Source organism: Musa acuminata, chromosome BXJ2-8, assembly GCF_036884655.1.
Source record: "Musa acuminata AAA Group cultivar baxijiao chromosome BXJ2-8, Cavendish_Baxijiao_AAA, whole genome shotgun sequence".
NCBI classification, from domain to species: Eukaryota; Viridiplantae; Streptophyta; class Magnoliopsida; order Zingiberales; family Musaceae; genus Musa; species Musa acuminata.
Window position 1 is genome coordinate 14595368 of NC_088345.1, and position 21139 is coordinate 14616506.

The 21139-nt window shown below is 34.9% G+C and overlaps 1 protein-coding gene across 2 annotated transcripts; it reads right to left on the reverse strand.

The window, feature by feature from the left end:
• Positions 1-1389: 1389 nt before the first annotated feature.
• LOC135619292 (digalactosyldiacylglycerol synthase 2, chloroplastic-like) lies at positions 1390-10162 on the reverse strand. 2 transcript variants are annotated; one of them, XM_065121177.1, is made up of 6 exons: positions 10006-10162; positions 9869-9919; positions 5565-5970; positions 4931-5197; positions 2403-2752; positions 1390-2090 (listed from the first exon to the last, which is right to left on the reverse strand). In XM_065121177.1, the coding sequence occupies exons 3-6, from the start codon at positions 5844-5846 to the stop codon at positions 1571-1573; spliced, it is 1419 nt and encodes a 472-aa protein (XP_064977249.1). In that variant the 5' UTR covers positions 5847-5970; positions 9869-9919; positions 10006-10162; the 3' UTR covers positions 1390-1570. The 2 variants fall into 2 exon arrangements, with proteins under 2 accessions (XP_064977249.1, XP_064977248.1); XM_065121176.1 differs by having other exon boundaries at positions 9828-9919.
• Between the last annotated feature and the right edge of the window lie 10977 nt (positions 10163-21139).

A 21139-nucleotide genomic window follows, 5' to 3' on the forward strand; every position in this document is an offset into this window, starting at 1 on the left:
ATAATAAAATAAGTTATTTAAGTCTATGGTAGTGATAAAATCTTAGCTATTTGACAATTGGTTTCACTCAAATATAATGTCTCACATAATATCTGACTATCAATATCGTCAAAAATAAAAAATATTTCATCGGAAAGTGGATCAACTTTACAATGAGATCAATAGAAAAACAAGCATGTAACTTAATAATCTATGAACCAATATAATAGTAAAATGAGTTATAATAAGCTTCTAGATTTCAAAAAGAAAAAAAAAAATCAAATAAGGAAAGAGGATTTAAATACCAGTTTGTTCCTCGAGAAATATGATTAAAATGTCACTATATTCATGAAAACCCTAAATATATTTTATCCTGTTTAAATAATTATTAAATGATCAAAAAAAATTTAATGAATTTAATGTTTAAATAAATAAATAAATAAGAAGAAAGAGGAAAGACGATGGAGCAACACCACCCACGTATAGACCTTGAAGAATGGAGAAGCCAAAGAAAAAGAAAGATAAAAAGACAAGTAAAAAAGAGAAGAAAAAGATAAAAGGTCTTCATCCAGCTAAACACCACCCACGTACCTGTAAACTCACATGTACGTTTTCTCAATCATGTTAAATCACCAATGAACCATATCAAATCAAACCAAAATTGAATGTAAAGTTGTCTAAGGAGATATTTGGAAATCGAGATGATTTATGAAAATTTCAAGAATTTACCTTAAAAAACACCACCCACATACCTGTAAATTTTTTCGAATTTACCTTAAAAAAATATTATTCATAATATTAAAAATAGGTCACGGTGCAGAAGCTGTCTCGGTCTGCATATGTGTCAGAATCGCAGAATTAGATTCAATTGCTATCCTTTGAATCCCGCTCTCTTTCTGCCATAAGTAAGCCTTCGAGAACCACTGTAACCTTACAGTATGAGCCAATAAGGTACTACTTCTATCCATGTATCATGCATCTATACACTCCAAAAACAAAGTGATATGAAGCAATGAACCGGGACCTTAATTGGAACAGTTTATACTTCAGCCAATTACGGATGAATACATATATATGTATATATATGTATAATATATATATATGTATACATATATATACTTCAGGCTGACGGAGAAGGCAGCTTGGTTATATAATCCACGTGAACCTCACTAGCGCAGGAGTTGAGACTGCTTTCAAGACGCGGAACATAGCCAATTACGGATGATCGGGGCGTACTACATAACCAAACTGATCTAACGAACGCGCATGACAACAATGGAAATGTTCCACCTCATTTTTTGATGAATAAAATGTCAATACAGAATAGTCTAACAAATGTGTGAGAAGCACACTTTTGTGCAATAATTTACATCAGTAATGATGTTTCATAGATTTCTCATGGAAGCGAAATTGGATATAGGTAGATTTTGCATTGGAAATGTACGAAGAATATACATCAACAAGAACTCGAGATTTCTTCCCAGGATCTCTCTTTCCTTGTATTAACATAGTTCGAGAGAGCATTTGGCATGGTACAATTTTCATACACAACAAAATGATTAAGAGATTTTAAAAAGAAAAAAACATAGTATCAACGCCTGCGACTTGGCTTCTTTTCTGCAATAACCAAACCGAGTTCCTTGCATAGCTGGTCATCAGGTTTCAAGCTCTTAGGAATTGCACCAAATGCACGACGTGCAACCTCGATTCCAGAAATTTTTTGATGCAAGTATACAGACGCCTCTTCCAAGTTCCTCTTCGATTTGCGAGACTTGAAAGAGGATGAGACGAAAGGCTTGGATGATGATGCTGGAGATTTTTCTGGAACAACCTGATCTAATTCGGCAGCAGTCAGAAATCTTTCTGTTGCTGCTTCCCACGAGAGCTGATGCCTGAGATGATCTGGTAATGGAGAAGGCTCTTCAGCTAAAGCTTTGATGGTCAGCTTCACAAAATCATCATCATCATTATAAATGTAGCAATTGGGAAATTGCTTGAAGAAGTCGTTTGAAGGATGGTTGGCACAAATGACGATTTTTCCCATTGCAAGTGCCTCTGCTGTGGTTGTGCAGACCACATCTGTTGTACTAGGATTCAGAAAAACTTTGTAGCTGTTCAAACAAAAAAGAAAAATCCATTGTCACTGTTAGCAGGGAGTCTATAGTTCCATAAACATTTTACATATAGAAATTGCCAAATTGGAATGTACCATATGGTAATTGTGTTTCATACTATGATCAAATGACAAACTTTGGCTTCTATGTCAACATGAACAGGTGACATTCAGATTGATACAACATACCATTCTGTTAACCCCAAAGAATTTTCTAGATTTTTTAGTGTTGTAAACTAGAATAATAAACCATGTATTTTTAGCCCAATGCTTCAACAAACTTCCTAGTTCATATAAGTATGTAACTTACTCATGGAATTGAGGGTCTGCATGATCACGTCCAGGGTAAACTCTAACTGCCAAACTCAACATTTCAGCAGCTTGTTGAACTTGATCAGAGTCTTCTCCACTCCCATATAAATCAACTTGCACACCAGTTAATTTCTGTTGGTATTTAGAGAGCAGTTTAAGGAGCTCTTTGTAGCCCTTACTCCACACCATCTTTCCGATGTAATAGGCACCCTTGGTGAAGGCTAGCTCACCTCTCTGGAGATGTGCAAGCTTTGCCTTGCCTATTTCAAGAAATTTTGGGTTGACGCCATGAACATTGCAGATGACAGATCTTGGGAAATCTTGAGTAGCAGCTGATAATCTGATAATCTGTAACATAATGATAATATTGCAACAATGAATTCATCTTAACTTTCTTATAGACACAGTCCTTTGTTTACAGTTAAGTAGCAATAGCACTCAAATCATAAAACAGGAGATTTTGATTAAAGAACTAAAAGAAGATTGTGAGGTGAACATCCTTGAAATGTGCAAGAATTACCAAACTTTATTGTATCATGCCAATTTGAGGAATAATAATAAAATGTTATTGCTGATTTTATTTAAACTTCTTGATTGTATGTGTGTGCACACCCACACTTACATGCACCTACCCTCCAACCCACATGACTATCTGCACCTGTGCATCCACATCCACACGTACACATGATCTGTGCAAGTGCGAACACTGTATATACACATATACAATGTACATACAAACATTGTATATGTATAAATGTATATACACAAACAAATATAAATATATAAATACATAAATAAATATATAAATGTACAATAATATAATAGATTAGCATAATTTGTCTTTTTATGGCACGGGCATAATCTGAGAAGATTTATCATGACCCATGTAATCCACTGATTAAATAATTTTTACAGAACAATATTAAGCAACATGTCCCACAGTGATTAAACCCAAGACATCAATAGTAGGCCACTAAGTCTATATCAATCCCTAGTCATCCGGATGTGGGACTATTGAAGTACTGCAAGACATAAGGAAGTTTCACATACACATAATTAGTTCCAGTATGTCATTCACAAAAAACATAGTGTTTTGGATGCCCAAAAGATGACTCCTACTGCATAGCACCTAAGATAAATTTTAAATCCTTGGTTGAATATTGGACTAGCCACCAGACTAGAGATCTTATGCAGTGATCATCTTAAATAGATCTACAAAATGTGCATATTAAGTGAGTCAATTTATTCTTACCATCATAATGGACTTCTGCTTAACTTAAAACAATCAGTCTATGGAGTCCATTAAAATGCCTTCGTACACTCTTTTCATAATCGACGGTGGGAAAAGGAGTCTTAAGAATCTGCATGTTTCATATTTCACTCGTTCACATGTGACACTAAGGCATGGTAAGATATATCTTTACACAATTTAAGCCGGTTTTGAGCCTTCACCGATTCTCGTAAAGGTCCTCATACCTCTATATCCCACAAAAAAATCATCAAAATAAGCTAAGATCCGCTCTTCCAATGTACAGTTCCTTCCAAGTACTATCAACCCCTTTGTAGATGTAGGAAAACCAGATCTTGTGTTAGATGAGGATGGATCAGAATCTATTCAATTTTTCAGTCATGCTGTGTCTAAGTATTTTTCCTGAAACTGTAAGATTATCCAAGGAAAAAAATGAAGGTGAAGATAAAGTTAGTAAGTTACCTACTATGGACATTTTGGAAGTGAATCCTCTATTGAATTGTTTTAGCAACTCCATGATCAACTTATGTCAAGCTCATATAGCAATGACAATCCGCTCTAGTATGATCATTTTAATGATATTGCCACATCTAAAGAACTATCACCCTTGCAAGTAATTCCCTTTTATGAACTGACAGCATATTTGACCCTACAAATATTTGTAAAGGGACATATATATACAATAGCTTTAACTAATTCTTCATTCAGAAATTTTGGCTTCAACTTCAAATGATTCGTTAAACCCAAGGAATTTTATAACTAGCATGATAATCATTGCTATCAGTTCTCCAAAGGCTTAGATTGTTGCTTCAGTTCACTTAAAAGATAAAACTAATCCTCTTCAAGAGATAGTTACCAGGGCTGCTAACCATTCATAACCCTGTACAAATCTGTCCAAAGGATCCTCTTGAGTTCTTTCACGGTGGTTGGTCTAGGGCCTTCAGGCCATCCTCTACAGCTTTAATCTTGCCAAGTTCAATTCATACACCACTATTACTGAGAAATGTCATATTAGTGGTACCCAATGTTCATTTACTCTTCTTTAATAAAGTTGATGGGCTCCTTAACCAAAAATATTATCAAAGATGACTCGGTCATTCTTGTGTAGGTTAATAATCTAAAGGGCACTATAATGAACTTGTAATGTTTAACATGCATTTCAGAATATTCTCAATATTATCAGATAGATTACTAAAGAATTAATTTTGACTTTTATCCATAAAAGAGCAACCATGTAGAGAGAAATAAGTATATACTTAAATGGTCTAAAAAAATACCTTGTGGCAGTAGATACGAGTAACCCAGGTATTAGCATATTTTACAACAAGGGATAGTAGTGGCCCGTTCTTCTCCCTCTTCACGTACTCTAGATAATTTGTGTGAATAACACCTATCACTTGTCGGAATTTGGTCTTCCACCTGCGACCATGATGGTACCAATTAAGATGCTCAGGCTCCTCCAGGATGGCTATATCTGCTTCTTCATCAGGAATAGTTTCTGTGATATCTCCAACAGGTAAAATGCTCCTCTTGTCTCTCGAAAACTGTGGGATGATAATAATAATCCATAAGTTTGTTACAAAGAACCAGATAGTAACAATAAATTGCACTATAAATATTAAAACATAAGAAAATTTTATAACTAAAAAACTATACCGGAATTAACCAGCTACTCTAGGGTAAAAATAATCGCAAATATGAAAAGCCCAAAATAGGAGTTTTAATCATACATATAAAATGCAGGTTTTTACACGATTTCAAGAACCTGAGGGAATACGTAAAGAATGACACAGATGACATATATGCATGGGCATTAAATAGTTGCAAAACCAAGAGGAAGAATATGATAGTGGGTTGAAGAGCTATTTCTTTTAATTGTAGAATTTAATGATATTGAACTAGTTGTGTTACCTTTGAGGGGTAGAATTTTATATTGAAACAGGATTGAAAATCAATCCTTGCTTCAAGCCAATGGCGTACATAGCTGTCATGTTCTGATGCCGAATTGAAAGTGATGTTGTTTGGATAAACTAATTCTTGATCCTTAATAGAAAGCCAAGGGATAACCAAAGTAACTTCTCTATCACCATTCTTTGCAAGATAAGCAGCACGAAATAAAGGATTGACAGCAGTCCCGGTCATCCATGGAAGACTTGCAGTTGTGAATATTGCAATGTGCTGCTTCCTAGACATTATACCATGAGGGAAGTAAATAGTGAAGTACACAGTATCTATCTCGTATCTATCTCGTACTCATGTCAATGGAATTTTAATTGGAGGAAAGACATGTTGCAAGGTAAGTTCTTTGATGCCAAACCTAAAATAATACAAAAGGAAGAACATTAGAAAAAACAATACTAATAAAGAATTTGAACACAATATCTGCAGATAAAAGTTCAGAAAGAAAAATAAACCATTTAAACCTGTCTATATAACCAAATCATATAACTGGAGAGAGACCCAACATAACTGAATGTGAAAAGGAGATGATGCTTGCATCTTATTTAAATTTGCTTTGGAAAATTACACAACTATTCACGATTACTAATATCTAGCAATTTCAATGGACTAAATACCAGCAGTTTGATTAGACAATCATGCCATGAAATGCACAAAGCAAGTCTTAAGGACTTAATGGCAATTAATTATTCAAAAAAAAAAGCCAATTTAGGTCAGAAAGTTATCATAGCTTGAGCACTTTGTTTTCTGAATTTAAATAGGCCAATAGTTCTCATGCCCATTCCATGTTGACAATTGCAGATACTATATGATTTTGTTCCATCATATGCAACAGACTGCCTATTATGTAAAGCCAGCTAGTCCATGGTCCATAATTGGTATAATGTCATATTTAGTTTTGCTCTAAGATGTTAAGTTAGTGCTTCTTCTAAGAACTTATTAATTAGAAAGATTGTCAAATACCTAGCATCATAAATGGGATCATATACTTGGATCGTAGAATGGTAAGAGAGGGAGTGAGAGAGTGAGCGTGAGGGCAGATTTGGGAGTTTTGGGGGACTTTATAGCCTGACAAGATCCCTTTATCTACTGGTTGGTTTGCTTCACCCTGTACTAGGCTTGTACCAGGTGGTAAGCCCAGTACATGGCCTATACCGGGCAATACCAACCTGGTACTGTTGGTACCATGTATACTAGCCTTGTACCAATCGGTTTGTCTGCTCCGTGTTTCAGTACCTTTTCTGAGCAATAAATACTGGATGGTATTGCAGTCCTTGCTTCCAACAACTGTCTAAGACTTTTTGATAACTAGCTCCTTATTCAAATTTTTATCATCAGGATTAAAGAAATGATTCATATGTCACAATTACGACATCTTTGTCTCACTTACTGGATTGTTTAGGATTTATCTGGTAGGTGAAAATGTTTAAAAACTCAAAGGAACATCTTCCCTCTTCCCTGGAATGAAAGGAAATGCTTGCTGCTGCTCCTCCGCTGCCAATATAGTGCAGGTGTATAAACATAGGACATGTATAATGAGTCCAACACATATTTATGTTGGATAAATGTCGGCCATGAACATAAAGCCAAAAATGTTGCACCCATATTCCTAGGATATGCCCCTTATAGCTAGGAATTTTTTACTTCAAGAGAAGCACCTTCAAGCTTAGCAATTAGGGAGACAAATAAACTAATAACTTCATTAAAACAATAACAAGAATGACAACTCAATTAATCTGCTCATGGTCATATATAGATTCAGATATATAACTAAATAAGAGACTGTGCACTAGAAAAGTTACATGTTGGCAAATTTTGTCCTTCCACAATAATCTTGTCTAAGACAACTTCAAAACTTCTGAAACACAATCAACAAGATATAATATCCCAAACTATTTAAAAGTCGACTGGATATATATTCGCCTGCCATAAAGTCTTGTTTAAGGAAATAGAGTAGGTCAACTATCTTCTTATTCTTCCTAATAAAGTTATATTGGATCTTCCTTTACCTCTCACACTATCAATCTTATTCTACTCATCTTGTCTAACCAAAGCATCTATCTCTTGTGAACATATCACTGCCATCTTAAATGGTTTTCCATCAACTTATATCTATTGAATTTACAAATTAAATTATTCACAAATTTAAGCATTCATAAATATATCTTTTAATAACAATGCACATACATGTTAAAATCCTCATCTCAAAAATGCTGAATTTTTTCAGATGCTTTTTCCTCAATAATGTTCAAACCTATTACCTATAGTATGTCTCAGTAATTTTAAAAGCGTTAGGCGTCAAAAGGCGCCAAGGTCCAAAAACGTCCGAGGCGCTAGGCGCTCGCCCGAGCGAAGCGAGGAGCTAAAATATAAAAACATATAATATAATTAATAAATATAATTTTTTAAAATTTTAAATAAAAATATGCTATTAAATTAAGAAAATCTAAGATACAAAATCACAATGTCACATTAACAAAAGGTTTCAAAATTCAAAACAATAAAATTTTACATCAAAATAAAAATTAACAACATTAAAATCAAAATAATATATTATTAATCTATTAATAGTATTGAAAATTAATCATTTTAAAATTCAAATAAACTTAATATTAAGAGTATATTGTATACTCAGCCTGACGGAGAAACGAGGAAGCAGCGGCGAGCGACGGCAGCGGCGAGCGGCAGCAGCGGGAAAGGGAAAGGGAGCGGGTGGCACGAGCAGCGGGAGGGCTCGCGGGAGTCGCGAGCAGCGGGAGGGCTCGCGGGAGTCGCGAGCAACGGGAAGGCTCGCGGGAGGCGCGAGCAGCTGGAGGGCTCGCGGGAGGCGCGAGCAGCGACAGCGACAGCGACGAGCAGCGGTAGCGGGAGCAGGAGCGACGAGCAGCGAGATTGGGAGCGGCAGCGACAGCGGGTTAGGCTTGGGTAAGGGTTATAACAGTTTAGTTGGTTCGATTGAACCAACTAACAACCGAACCAGGACCGAACCAGACCTAAAATCCTGGTTCGGTCACTTGGTTTACCCAAGCGCTCGGGCGAGCGCCCAGGCGGCACCTTGTTTGAAGCGTGCCGACTAGGTGAGCGCTCGAGCGCCTCTTTCAATCACTGGTGTGTCTCTAATTTTATGACTACTTATAACATCTCTATCTTAATCTAAGTGGCACCTGATATTTAGATGAAAAAATGTAGATGCCTCACCCTGCTTTAACCGCCCTCTTTATAAATATTGTCTTCATCAATCTTCCCTCTGTGCTAAAAACTAGAATCGAGATAACTTAAAACTTTGAGTTTTAAGAATTTGTTTGTGTACCTTAATTATACTTTTAATGATTTTCTTAGGATTGCTAAGTTTCCACTTTGCCTTACCTAAAACCCTGAGAAATGTATATAATTTGGTCAACAAAGTTAAATAAAAAAAGAAACTGGTAGAATTTTAATGTGTTCATCTAACAATACTTAGTTAATGTTTTCTCATACAGATAACTGGATAATATAGCCTGTCATACATTTATTCACGGTTGCATATTAATACATATGCATTTATAGAAAGCGATAAAGTTTTTAATCTCCATATGATCCCAAAACATGGGAGTTGTTTGTAATTTTTGTGTCCTAGACTACAGATCATTGTAGTATTACTTCCTTTCCTAAATAAGGTTCTAAGAAGAAAAGCATTGTACACATTATAGGAAGATACATATGGAAAAATAAGTCCACAAATGTTCTGAAATTAAGCTATTAATAAGCCCTAATCAAAGATCAAATCAAATAGCAACCACAAATGAAAAGAAAACGAAGTCACAGGAAATTTATTACTTATAATTCACCATAAAAAAAACAAATATACGACTTAGTATATGGTAATCAAACAAAAATAAAACGAGAAAACAAATGGGATTACATGCTTGCAACTTTCCCAGATACGAACCAACCTATAAGAACAAAATCGAATGACATGAACATATACTCAAGAAAATCAACTTGAACAAGTGAGTCGTTTCATCAAACTTAGAATTATAAGAAACAAAACCGTCTTTCACAAATTACCATCAAAAGAACAAAACAAGAAAAAAAAAAAAAGGAACAACAACATTCCACGAAAGAAACATCAACCGAAGATGCTTCCTGCTGTCCGATCCATAATTCCAACAGTGTATTCTTTACGAATCCCATTGACAGAACAGAACTAAAAAGGAAAAATAATAATAGACTTACAAGACGAAGATGTGCACCACGCGAACTCGAGAAGATTGTACCTCAACAGTCAAGGAGCCGTCTTTCTTATTTGTCCGGACCTCTCCTTCTCCCTATATATATAAATCGCGATATCAGCATAGCAAGAGGATGAGCAAACCAACAATCGATTAGATAACGACAACAAAGGAAACGGTACCCGTATTAGAAATGAACCCTAGCCTCAATCTATTGCGATGGAAGAAGAGTTCCTGGCGAGCAGGAGGCCGGGAGGGAGAGAGCCGTACAGACAATGGGACTTCCTTTGTACGGCCACGGTCTCTTTTGCCCCTCTCTTATACTGTGTGGCCGACACATGCGACAGCTATTAAAAGCTGATGGTAGGAAATAGGTGCTGTTATAGCAAAAGCTACCGTCGGTTTCATTTCAAACAAAATTCGAAAATACAAAAATATTCGCAAAATACGAAAATACAAAAATATTCGTGTCATTAAGGAATACGGCTTTTGATTGAAGGGCAAATTTGTAAGTCAGTTAAAAGGAGGATTTTTTTTCTTATTATATCTATCCTTGTAGTGTCACTGGACCATTTATCAAATCATATTTTTATTTATAATTCAAATATGCAAAACTATATATTATATGGGTGCTCACTTACATACCTTCATCTTGAGTAGCGACAGGAGGCAGAGCAAGGGAGATGGTCAACTTCTTTCTTTCCTCTTCTGTGGCAAGGAACCGAGGGGGAGAGGTTTTTATAGGTGGAGATGTGCTCCGTCATATTACATCCCATTCCAAGGGTGAATTATCGAAAAGAAAATACATCCGTTTTCGATTTTTTTTTCCTGAGAAATGCCTTTCGTTTTTAAAATTTTCTAATAATGTTTTTATTTTATCTAACGCATGAAATACCTTCAGCTATCTCCCTTTTTCCTTTTTTTTTTTTTTATATGCATCGTCTTTTTTTTTTTTTTTTTTCCCTATGCATCCGTCCATATGTGAACCGATCCAATTTCTATATTTTTAATTTTTTATATTATGTTACAGTATTTTTAGCTATAACATGAAAGCATTATAGCACAATACTATACCATAGTATTTTAATACTACGCTACAGTATTTTCTTGCTATTGCTGAAAACACTATAACATAGCATAGTGTAAAAATACTGGAAAAGAAGGAAAAAGAGAGAGGTGAAATCAAGAATATTCCAAGTGTCAGGTAAAAATGGATTTTGAAAATGAGATGTACTTCTCAAAAAGGAAGGTTTGTTTTCAGAAATGCTTCCTATTATATAATGAATAGAAACAATATATATATTAACTATTGGTTACCATCAGATTTGTATATGTTCTGCTTCTGTTGGGGCGCATAGGTGGGTCTAATTCCTCTTTCAGTAATCATGTGTTTCTGCTAATCTCTTCAGCAAATTGCATTGCGAACGTTCTCCCTTTTATTTTTTTTTTACTGGATGATATGATTTAACGCATAAGAAAATGAATCTAACACTGTCGTGGGCTGTAAATGATAGCGTGGACACTAAACGGGCTTGAACTTTCCAAACGTGAAAAAACAATGGATTATTTGCACATTATTGCCATTTGATTTGAATACAAGAAAAGAACAAAATTGAAATCTAATCCGAAACAACAAGAACTTCTGAAGTTAAACAGTTTTGAATCATGGAGGAAAATGGAGAGCAACAGCTGCAGGTAGGAAAAAGAAAAGCTTTGCCTCCCTTCGTTGTTCCTGGTAGTTAAATGGAGCGAGCTACTCCGTAAGAAAGAAACCGTGGAGTTTTTTTGTGTCATGGAGGATTCACCATGACGCTTCCTGGTTAAGTATTGCTTGTACACAGTAGCTATGGGATGGGTGTACACGTATTATTTGACAGGTTATTAACCGAGTTAAACTGTTAAATGACTAAAGAACGAACAATAAGAAAGCCTTTTTGAGTCTGCTAAGAACTTTGATATTAGAAACCAAACAAATGAATTATGTGAAATATGGTTAATGGTATATCACAATTTATGAATCGTCCACTGCCTTAGAGAATGCGAAAACTTGTTCTTCATGATCAAAAAACAATAAATATGTTTTCCTTGGTCCATTTTTCCTTTTCTCACATTATCTCATCTTCTTGTTTTTATTTCCTTTTCTCGTATTATCTCATCTTCTCCTTTTTTCATTGATCTTTTTCAGTCATCGGATGTATCCTTAGCTACCAGTCAGTTACTCTTGTCTCATTAATTGTGAGAGCTACCGGTCCTCGACTTAAGAAACAAGAAAGATGCTGACCAATTTAATTGGTAAAGACCTTGATTATTAAAAAATCGTAGACTCAAATCTCAAATTCCTTGTTATCTTTTGCCTTCTATAAAAAGGAAAATAAAAATAAGAGAATAAAGATAACTGACTTTGATTTTTTTTTTTTCTCCTTTTTGGGTCTTGTATTAATTCTTCATTAGTAATTGATCTGTATTGGTTAAGCCTAAAGGGTTCAACTGGTATCGAATTGAGTTTAATTAAGACCAATAGTCTATCCTACTACTTTTAATCTGGAAAAATCTCTTGAAATCCAACTTCATGTCTCCTCATCTTTGGATACATGGAATGAGGGCAGTTGGCTCTTTGAAGGGTGGGACATGGATTATAAGGTTCAACTTTTGAGAGTCTTGATTGCAACAAGTTTATGGTGGATTTGGAAGATTAGGAATTATTGGATTTTTAAATAATGAAAGCCTTCTCAACAACATACTTTTTAGGACATTATTTTTGTTTTTGACTATGAGGAGTGCTATCGACATGAGAACTTGAGAGAAAAATCTCAAGGCCATCTCCTGGCCAAGGCTGCAACAAAAATATTTTTAACTTAATTATGATGGCTCCCTTAATCCTTGTGATGATGGGGGCACTGGTTTTATCTTGAGATCAAATACTGGTGACGTACGCTTTGCTAATTATAGGTATTGGAAGCGACATTATATATATATATATATATATTTAAAGCTGCTGTTATCCATGATGGTCTTTCTAAAGCTTTGTTGGAAGGAGTTGACTGTATATATTGAATCGGATTGTTGACATCCTTTGTGGCACTACCTGATCACCATGCTGAATCCTTACCATAATCAATAACATTATGTTTATTCTCAACCATTTTCCTAATCACACATATCTATCTGAAGACAATCAAGTTGTAAATTGATTAGCAAATCATGCAAGAATGTATCCAACTTTTGTCTTCTGAAGAGGGGAGCGGTCATATGATCTTTCTTTTCTTTTTATCCCTAGATAGAGGGGTGACTTTTCTACCCATGCATCTGTTCAATAAACAAATTTATTTAAAAAAACAACAGCCAAAGAAATAAATTGGCTGTAACACTTAACCAGTTGGAGTCATGATTAATTCAATCTTTAAAAGTGAGCTAATAAAACCAGCCTTCATCTTACTTGAGTTTTACTCAATATCCCAAAATGCGGTAACATGCTCAACATCTGTCAGCCTAATTCATGGATAGGCATTACCTAATGCAGCCAACACTGTTCAGTTTATTGACCGATCGGAAAATTTTGATGTGTTCTAGTTTTGCTGGACTTAGTAAATAGATAGATATGTGGACTAAATATAACTAGTGCCTTCAGCACATAAAAAGTTATTGTTGTGTTGATGTATTTGATGATATATAATAATGCACAACATTATATAATTTTGGTGCTCATTAAATTTGTTCGAACTAGAGGATACGACACCTTGTGACTTCAATGAGATCAGGTCAAATTTAAATCTAAACATGTTGATAATCATCATTGTCAATAAATGTTTGACATATGAGAATATTGATACTTTAAATATTCAATCAATATTAATTCAGTGCTATAGCTTACCTTGCTACGATGGTAAGAGGGACGGATGGGAAGGGGGTTGTAAATTAATACTTTCAAAATAGAGTTCTGATTTAAAAATTTTAATTGGTGCAATTTAACTTAGAATATAAGTAAGGATAATGAACAATTAAATATATTAGTAATAGTAAGAAAAAAAAGGCGTAAAAGAGATATATAAATCAGATTTATAATGGTTTGGTTGTCCTAGCTATCGATTTTCACTATCGATCTTCTTTCCAACGAACAAAAATTAACTCTTTTTTCATTTCCATAGGTTTAAGAGAGAATCTTCATATCTATCTTTTACAACAAGACCTCATATCTCCCTTAAAATGACTTCTAAACTCAAGAAGTAAGAGAGTTTATATACTTAAAATAGTGAGTTTTTGTTGCATTGCCAAGCAAGTATGAGTGAGGTATTTATAAGCCCCAAATACCTTTAAAAATAAAGTCAAAATTTTAAATCTCCTAGTTTTCGAAGTACTGGCGATACTATCACGTGTGTTGGGTGATACTACCGATTGACAACATGGGCACTAGCAGCACCACTACTTGCTTGGGCTGTACCATCGCTTGATATAACTTGGGAGACTATGTTCTGATAGTACCATTGTCTCAATGGACGGTACTATTACTTAACACTATGTAGTACTACCGTTGACCCTGGTGGTACTTGTTGAATATCAAATTTTGATGATGAAATCAATTGATTTATGATTTAATCCATATGTCGAGAAAAGTGATGTAGGACTAACTACGATCATGAAAAGGCAAAAAAAATAAAGAATTGGACATTGAGCCGGAGTCAAAGATTGGGCATCGGGCCGAAAGAATCGAACAATGCGCTGAGAACGAATGGATTGAGCATTACGCCGAAGGTTTGGATAATTCACCCAAAGCTTACCGGGTGTTCGTTAAGAGTCCACCGAGAGTTCACTAGAAGTTCACCGGAAGTTCAGATAAATAATTGACATGTCGGACAACTGAGATTGCTTGTATTATAATTGTTTTAGCCTTAATTATCATAGTTATATGTCAATTTGAGTTAGTTTAGGAGTAATCTTACTAACTCAAATAGGGGCCAACTAGGCCCAAATCAAGACTGAATTGAGCCAGATGGATGGCCCATTCAGTGACCCGAAGCCATGTCAAGCAGTGGCACTACCAGGGCTGGTAGTGGAACCACCTAAGGCTCGGCCTCCCAAATATTGTTTGTGTGGTGGTATCACCCAGACAGGGCGGTGGAAACACCGACAGTTAATGCTGTCAGGTGGTGGTATCGCTTGACAAGCAGTAGTACCGCTAGAGCCCGATCTCCAAGGTTGTGTTAAGCGATCATACCTCCTAGTGTTAGTCTGCATACGGTGATATCGCTAGTACCCGGGAGACCCAAGATGAGACACTTTTTGGCTCCATTTTTTAAGCCATTTGGGGTCTATAAATACCCCACACTTTCCTACATGAAAGAGAGTGAAAAGGTGAACAAAAAACTTGTGATCTAAATGAGAAAACACTATTGTAATTCGTTGAGAGTTCCCCTCCTCTTCCCTAAGTGTAATTTCTGATTAAGGGAGAGTTGAAAAAGCTGTAAGGTTATCTCCTAAACCTGTGAAAAGGAAAATAGAGTTATAAAAGGGTAGTTGATCTTCATCCGTCAAAAGAAGATCAATAGTGAAGGCCGATGACCTCAACGGAGGAGGAATCAGGAGTAGACGAAGGTTGCGATGATTGAACCATTATAAAATTGACGTACCTTCTCTTTTTTACCTTTTTTTTTTCTTTATATTGCTTATTGATTTGGCTGCTCATAATACTTCACACTTTCTCTAAGTTTAAATGCATTTCCGATACGATTATATCAAACGAAGTTTTTAAATTGTTGATATTTTTTACTTGAATACTAATTCACCCTCCCTCTTAGTGTTGATTTTGATCCTAACAATTGGTCTCAAAGCCAAGGTTTTTCTCATTTGGTTTAACACCCAAGAGAAATGACTTTTATCGATAATCAAGAGGGTCTTTCTATCACTCGTCCTTTTATGTTCAATCTTGAATAAGAATTTTCTTAGGATTTTGATTTATGAAATATTATTGAAAATAGTTTTGAAAAGTCTTCCAAACCAAGGACCGAATATAATGATTTAGAGAAGAAGACTTTCTCGTTGAATACTAAAGTGAATACTTTGTTTTGTGCTTTTGATAAAAATATATTTAATCGGGTTTCTATATACAAAATTATATATGATATTTGACACACACTCGAAGTCACACACGAAGGCACAATTAGAGTTAAAAAATAAAAAATTAATCTTTTGGTATATAGCTATAAGTTTTCGAATAAAACCAAGCGAGACCATTGGAGACATGTACATCCATTTTACGGATGTTATGGTTTAAAAGCACTTGGTAAAAGTTTATCTAATTTTGAACTTGTTAATAAAATACTAAGATCCATTCCAAAAAGTTGGGATCCTAATGTAACGACAATACAAGAAGCAAATAACCTAAATAATTTTCCGCTTGAAGAACTTATCGGGTCTTTGATGACCTATGAAATGACATATGTAGCACATGATGAACTTGAGAACAACCTTCCAAAGAACAAGAAGGACATGAAACTTAGAACTAAAGAAGACCACTTAAGAGAAAACTTAAGTGATGATGATGATGATGATGATGATGACTTGACACTTCTTATAAAAAAATTTAAAAAATTCTTAAAACAAGACAAAACAAATAAGATACTAAGAATAAAAATGAACCCAAAAAAGACACAATGATATGCTATGAATGCAAGACGAGGAGTCGGGACACTTCAAAAATGAATGTCCCCAAGTAAAACAAAGAGGCTATCAAAGAAAAAGAATGCGCTCAAAGCAACTTGGGACGATTCAAGTGCATCCAAAGATGAGGAGCCAACTAATAAGAAAGAAGTTACAAATTAAGCATTAATGATATTTGCTAATGAGGTATGTAACTCAGACGAATCATCCTTATCTTACGATGAATTATTCAATACCTTTAATGACGTATTTGATGATTTTAAATTAGTTAGTAAAAAGTATAAACTGTTAAAAAAAGATCATGCTTATCTAGTGAATTTAAAAAATTAAAAAATAACCATGATGATTGTATATTAGCTCCTTATACTAATTATGAAAAGTTAGATTTAATTAAGAAAGAAAATATTTTACTATAAGAAACATTAGAAAATTTTAAAATAGATAACAAATCTTTAAACATGATCCTTGCTAATAAGGGTCATGTTCATAGAAAAGAAGGAATTGGCTTTGTTTATTTAAAATGTATAGATGTTCATTTAAAATGTATAGTACACATAAATTAGTTTGGGTTCCTAAAGAAACCATAAATAACTCAATACCAATAGATAAGATAGGTAGTTCTATTAATAAGGGACCCAAAGTTAAATGGGTACCTAAAAAAAACCCTCTTTCTTGTAGATATGTTTATAATCAAAAGCTAGGAGCAAGAGTTGATACCTTGATAGTGGATACTCAAGGCACATAACCAGAGATCCAACACACTTCTCTAAGCTCACTAGCCAAGACGAAGGATATGTTACATAAGAAGACAACAACAAGAGAAAAATTATTAGCAAAGGAAACATAAGTAACAAGTCAAACTTCTTGATTGAAGATGTGTTATTATTAGATGGTTTAAAACATAATATACTAAGCATTAGTTAATTATATGATAAAAGATATATCATCAAATTTGAATCTAATGCTTGTATAATTGAAATACCACACAAAAATAGATCTATGATTGCCTTAAAACATAATAATGTGTATAGTATTAATATTGATGATTTTTATGATGAAACGTATTTTTTGAATTTAAACGCTGATGTATAGCTTTGGCATAGGAGATTAGGTCATGTTAGTATGAAACAAATAAAAAGTAGTTTCAAATTAAAGAATCAAACAAACACCTCTAGACCACTACAATTGATCCATATGGATTTATTTGGACCAATTGATACAACAAGTCTAGGAGATAGTAAATATGCTTTTATAATTATTATTGATTATAGTAGATACACTTGGACATACTTCTTGGCACACAAAAGTGATTACTTTAAATATTTTTTAAAATTTTATAAACTTGTTTAAAATGAAAAGGGTTTTATGATTTCGTCTATTCGTAGTGATCATGGTGGTGAGTTTCAAAACTGTGATTTTTAAAATTTTATGAGTTAAATGGGTACAAACATAATTTCTATACTCCAAGAAATCCATAATAAAATGGAGTAGTTGAGAGAAAAAATAGGAGTTTATAAGAGATGGAAAGAACCATGTTAAATGAATATAACATACCCAATTTTTTTAGGCTGAAGCCATTAACACGACATGCTATGTCATAAACATGGTTCTCGTAAGACTATTACTTTCCAAAACTCCTTATGAATTATAGAACAACAAAAGACCCACTATTTCATATTTTAAAGTTTTCAATTGTAAATGTTTTGTTTTAAACGAAAAAGGTGTCTTAGAAAAATTTGATGCAAAATCGAAGATATTTTTCTCAATTATTCCTCGATTTCTAAAGCCTAAATTTTCTAAAGATGTGTTCATTATCACACGAAAATCGGTGCAGATTTATAGGGAGATATTATTTTACCTAAGGAGATCATATATCTCTGAATCTCTATAGATTTATAGGAGTGGATGAAAGAGGTCAAGTGTCATCCTCTTTAGTAGTGATCCACACAGTAGGGCTGCAACAATGCTCCTCAAATCTCCAAGCCTACTATCTGAGGAGGAGAAGGGGAGAAGAGAATAAGAGATGACAACCAAAAGAGGCTCTAGCCTATGGGCCTTTGGTTCCCTCCTATCTATAGAGGTCCCTTGTCAACTTAACCATAATGGATCTTACCCTATTGGGTATTGGATCTCCATCCAACTACCCAAGCCTCTTAGATTAGTGGATCTCTATCTAATAATCTTTCATTGACTCTTATTAGATCTCATCCATAAGATCCAATAATTCAGGAGCTTATTGGATATCCAATAATACAGGTGCTCCGATGGATATCTTATATATGAACTTCTACTCGTCGCATTGTCTACCATATGTGTGTGACCCTTTAGACCCAATATCGAAATGACCATAAGTCATACCGATCAAAACTCTTTCTAGCTTAGTAAATTATTATCTCTATAATAATTCACTCGACTCGTCGACTATGAACGCACTAGGCCATTACGCCATAGTCCCCAAATGATATAGGGGAATCTAATCCATTAGACCTATGTGTCCTCAGTTACCATGTACCTATAGTCCTGTTATGACTCGAGCTAAGAGAGTCCTAATTGAGAGGGGCATTCATGTAAAACCTACCTAAGCCGACCCCTATTAAAGAGGTGAAGATGTTGGCTAGGGTTCGAAGCTTGTTTCTTAGAGAAGAATTAGGAGTTGTAAAGGAGTAGGAGTCTTAAGTAGGAGTCCTATTAGGAGTTACGGTTTAGAAGCCATATAAATAGCCATGTATTCCTCCTCTTTTGATAAGCAATAGATGAATCTTTTCTGCAGCCTTTGAGTAGCCACCCCAAGGGAGGAACCCCTATAGAGTTCCAAGGAAGCCGATCTCCTAAAGAGATCAACCGCAAATTTAAAATCTGTAAGGGTTGTAACACATAGTATTAGAGTAGTGTTCTTAGCAACTCATTGCCCTTCCATAGCCATCCATCAGCCCTCTACAACCATCCAAAGAAATTCTCATAATTGCTTAAAAGATCGTCGCCAAATTCCGTCGTCAACTCCATCATCGTGGATCATCCTTTGATCTCCTCGTGAATTACAATAGGTTCTGGTTTCCTACCTTGCTGCTGCTATAATTATGTTATCCTTATTTGAAAATATAAAAAAAATTTGTTCCTATATTGCTGTATAAACTTTTCATCGTAAAGTTTTCATCTCTACGACGAAAGATACATTGCAGAATTCCAACCACATAGCATAGACTATTTGATCTTGCTACTGCATTTTTTCTATCCAAATCTCTACAAAATTTTTATGACAGATTTGATAATTCCTAACAGCAGATTTTCCTTTAGTTTTATCAAAAATTTCTTAATATAAACCACTAATCTTTTACGTCCAATCTGCTATACTTGAAAATCTGCGCTGTAGAAAATTTCAGCCGCATATTATTGCCTTAACAGATCTATTTGCAATAATTTTTGAACAAAATTTCTTATACACTTCAAGGATCATCTTGGCTTCCATCTAAGATTGATCTATTAAAGAATTCATCTCTAAAAATGTTCTTGTGTTACTGCAAATTTTCATCGCAAACCGCTGAAATTTTTCAACGAGAATTCTACTATCGCAACTTGCACCAAATTCCTTGTTGTTATACTATCGAAATTTTCTTGATTAAAATGGTCATCCTTGCTGTCATATAAAATAAGATTTTATTGTCAATTCTCTACTCAAATCTCTCAGTTTTTACTATAAATTTCATCGAGAAATCACTATTTCTTTAACGATAATTCTGCTCTTACAAGACAACACATACTTGCAACAACTTCCACTAATTTCTATCAAACTTTTGCTGCCATCTATCACAGATCTAAAACTTTTTCACTAACCTTCATCCACTACCATCACAACCCTAAAACTCCACCAAACCACACCCTCAAACTGCACCCAAAACAATCACAAAACAAGCCTAAACCGCAGCATACATCCACCGATCCATTAACCCTTTCGACCATCACTTCTCTCAACCTATACTTGTCTTTAACTCGACAACAAAAGAGAGATCTTAATATCATAGATTTGGAGGCATATACTATGTAATCTGAGGAGGCAATTAATGCTAAATTCGAAGCCTTCGAGGCGCGAATGAAGGATCAGATTCGGACGCTCTTTATCGAACTCAGATTGGGCAAACCACAAAGTCCGAAGAAATCACATCAAGGAGAGAGCTCTGCCTAATCGCACTAAGCCTGAAGAGGACTTCCAAGAGAGGGGAGGCTCTATAACCGACCCCAACTATTCATGCATGAGGGTGGACTTCCCTAGATGGGAAGAAGAAGACCCGATTGGTTGGATCTCGTGCGCGGAGCGATATTTTCGGTACTATAAAACCGCGGACACATCTATAGTGGAAATTATGGCTGTACATCTTGAAGGGGATGCCATATAGTAGTTTAACTAGTTTGAACATACTCATGGAGTCCTCTCATGGTGATAATTCAAAGAAGGACTGCTGATCTGCTTTGGACCAACCGATTATGAGAACATTGACTGACAACTAGCAAAGATCCGACAAATCTCCATCATTCAAGAGTACCAAACCAGGTTTGAAAGGTTATCTAATCAAACTCATGATTAGTCTGAAAAATAGCTATTGGAGACCTTCAATGAGGGTTTGAAGCCGGAGATCTAGGAAGAAGTTAAAGCGTGACAACCGTACA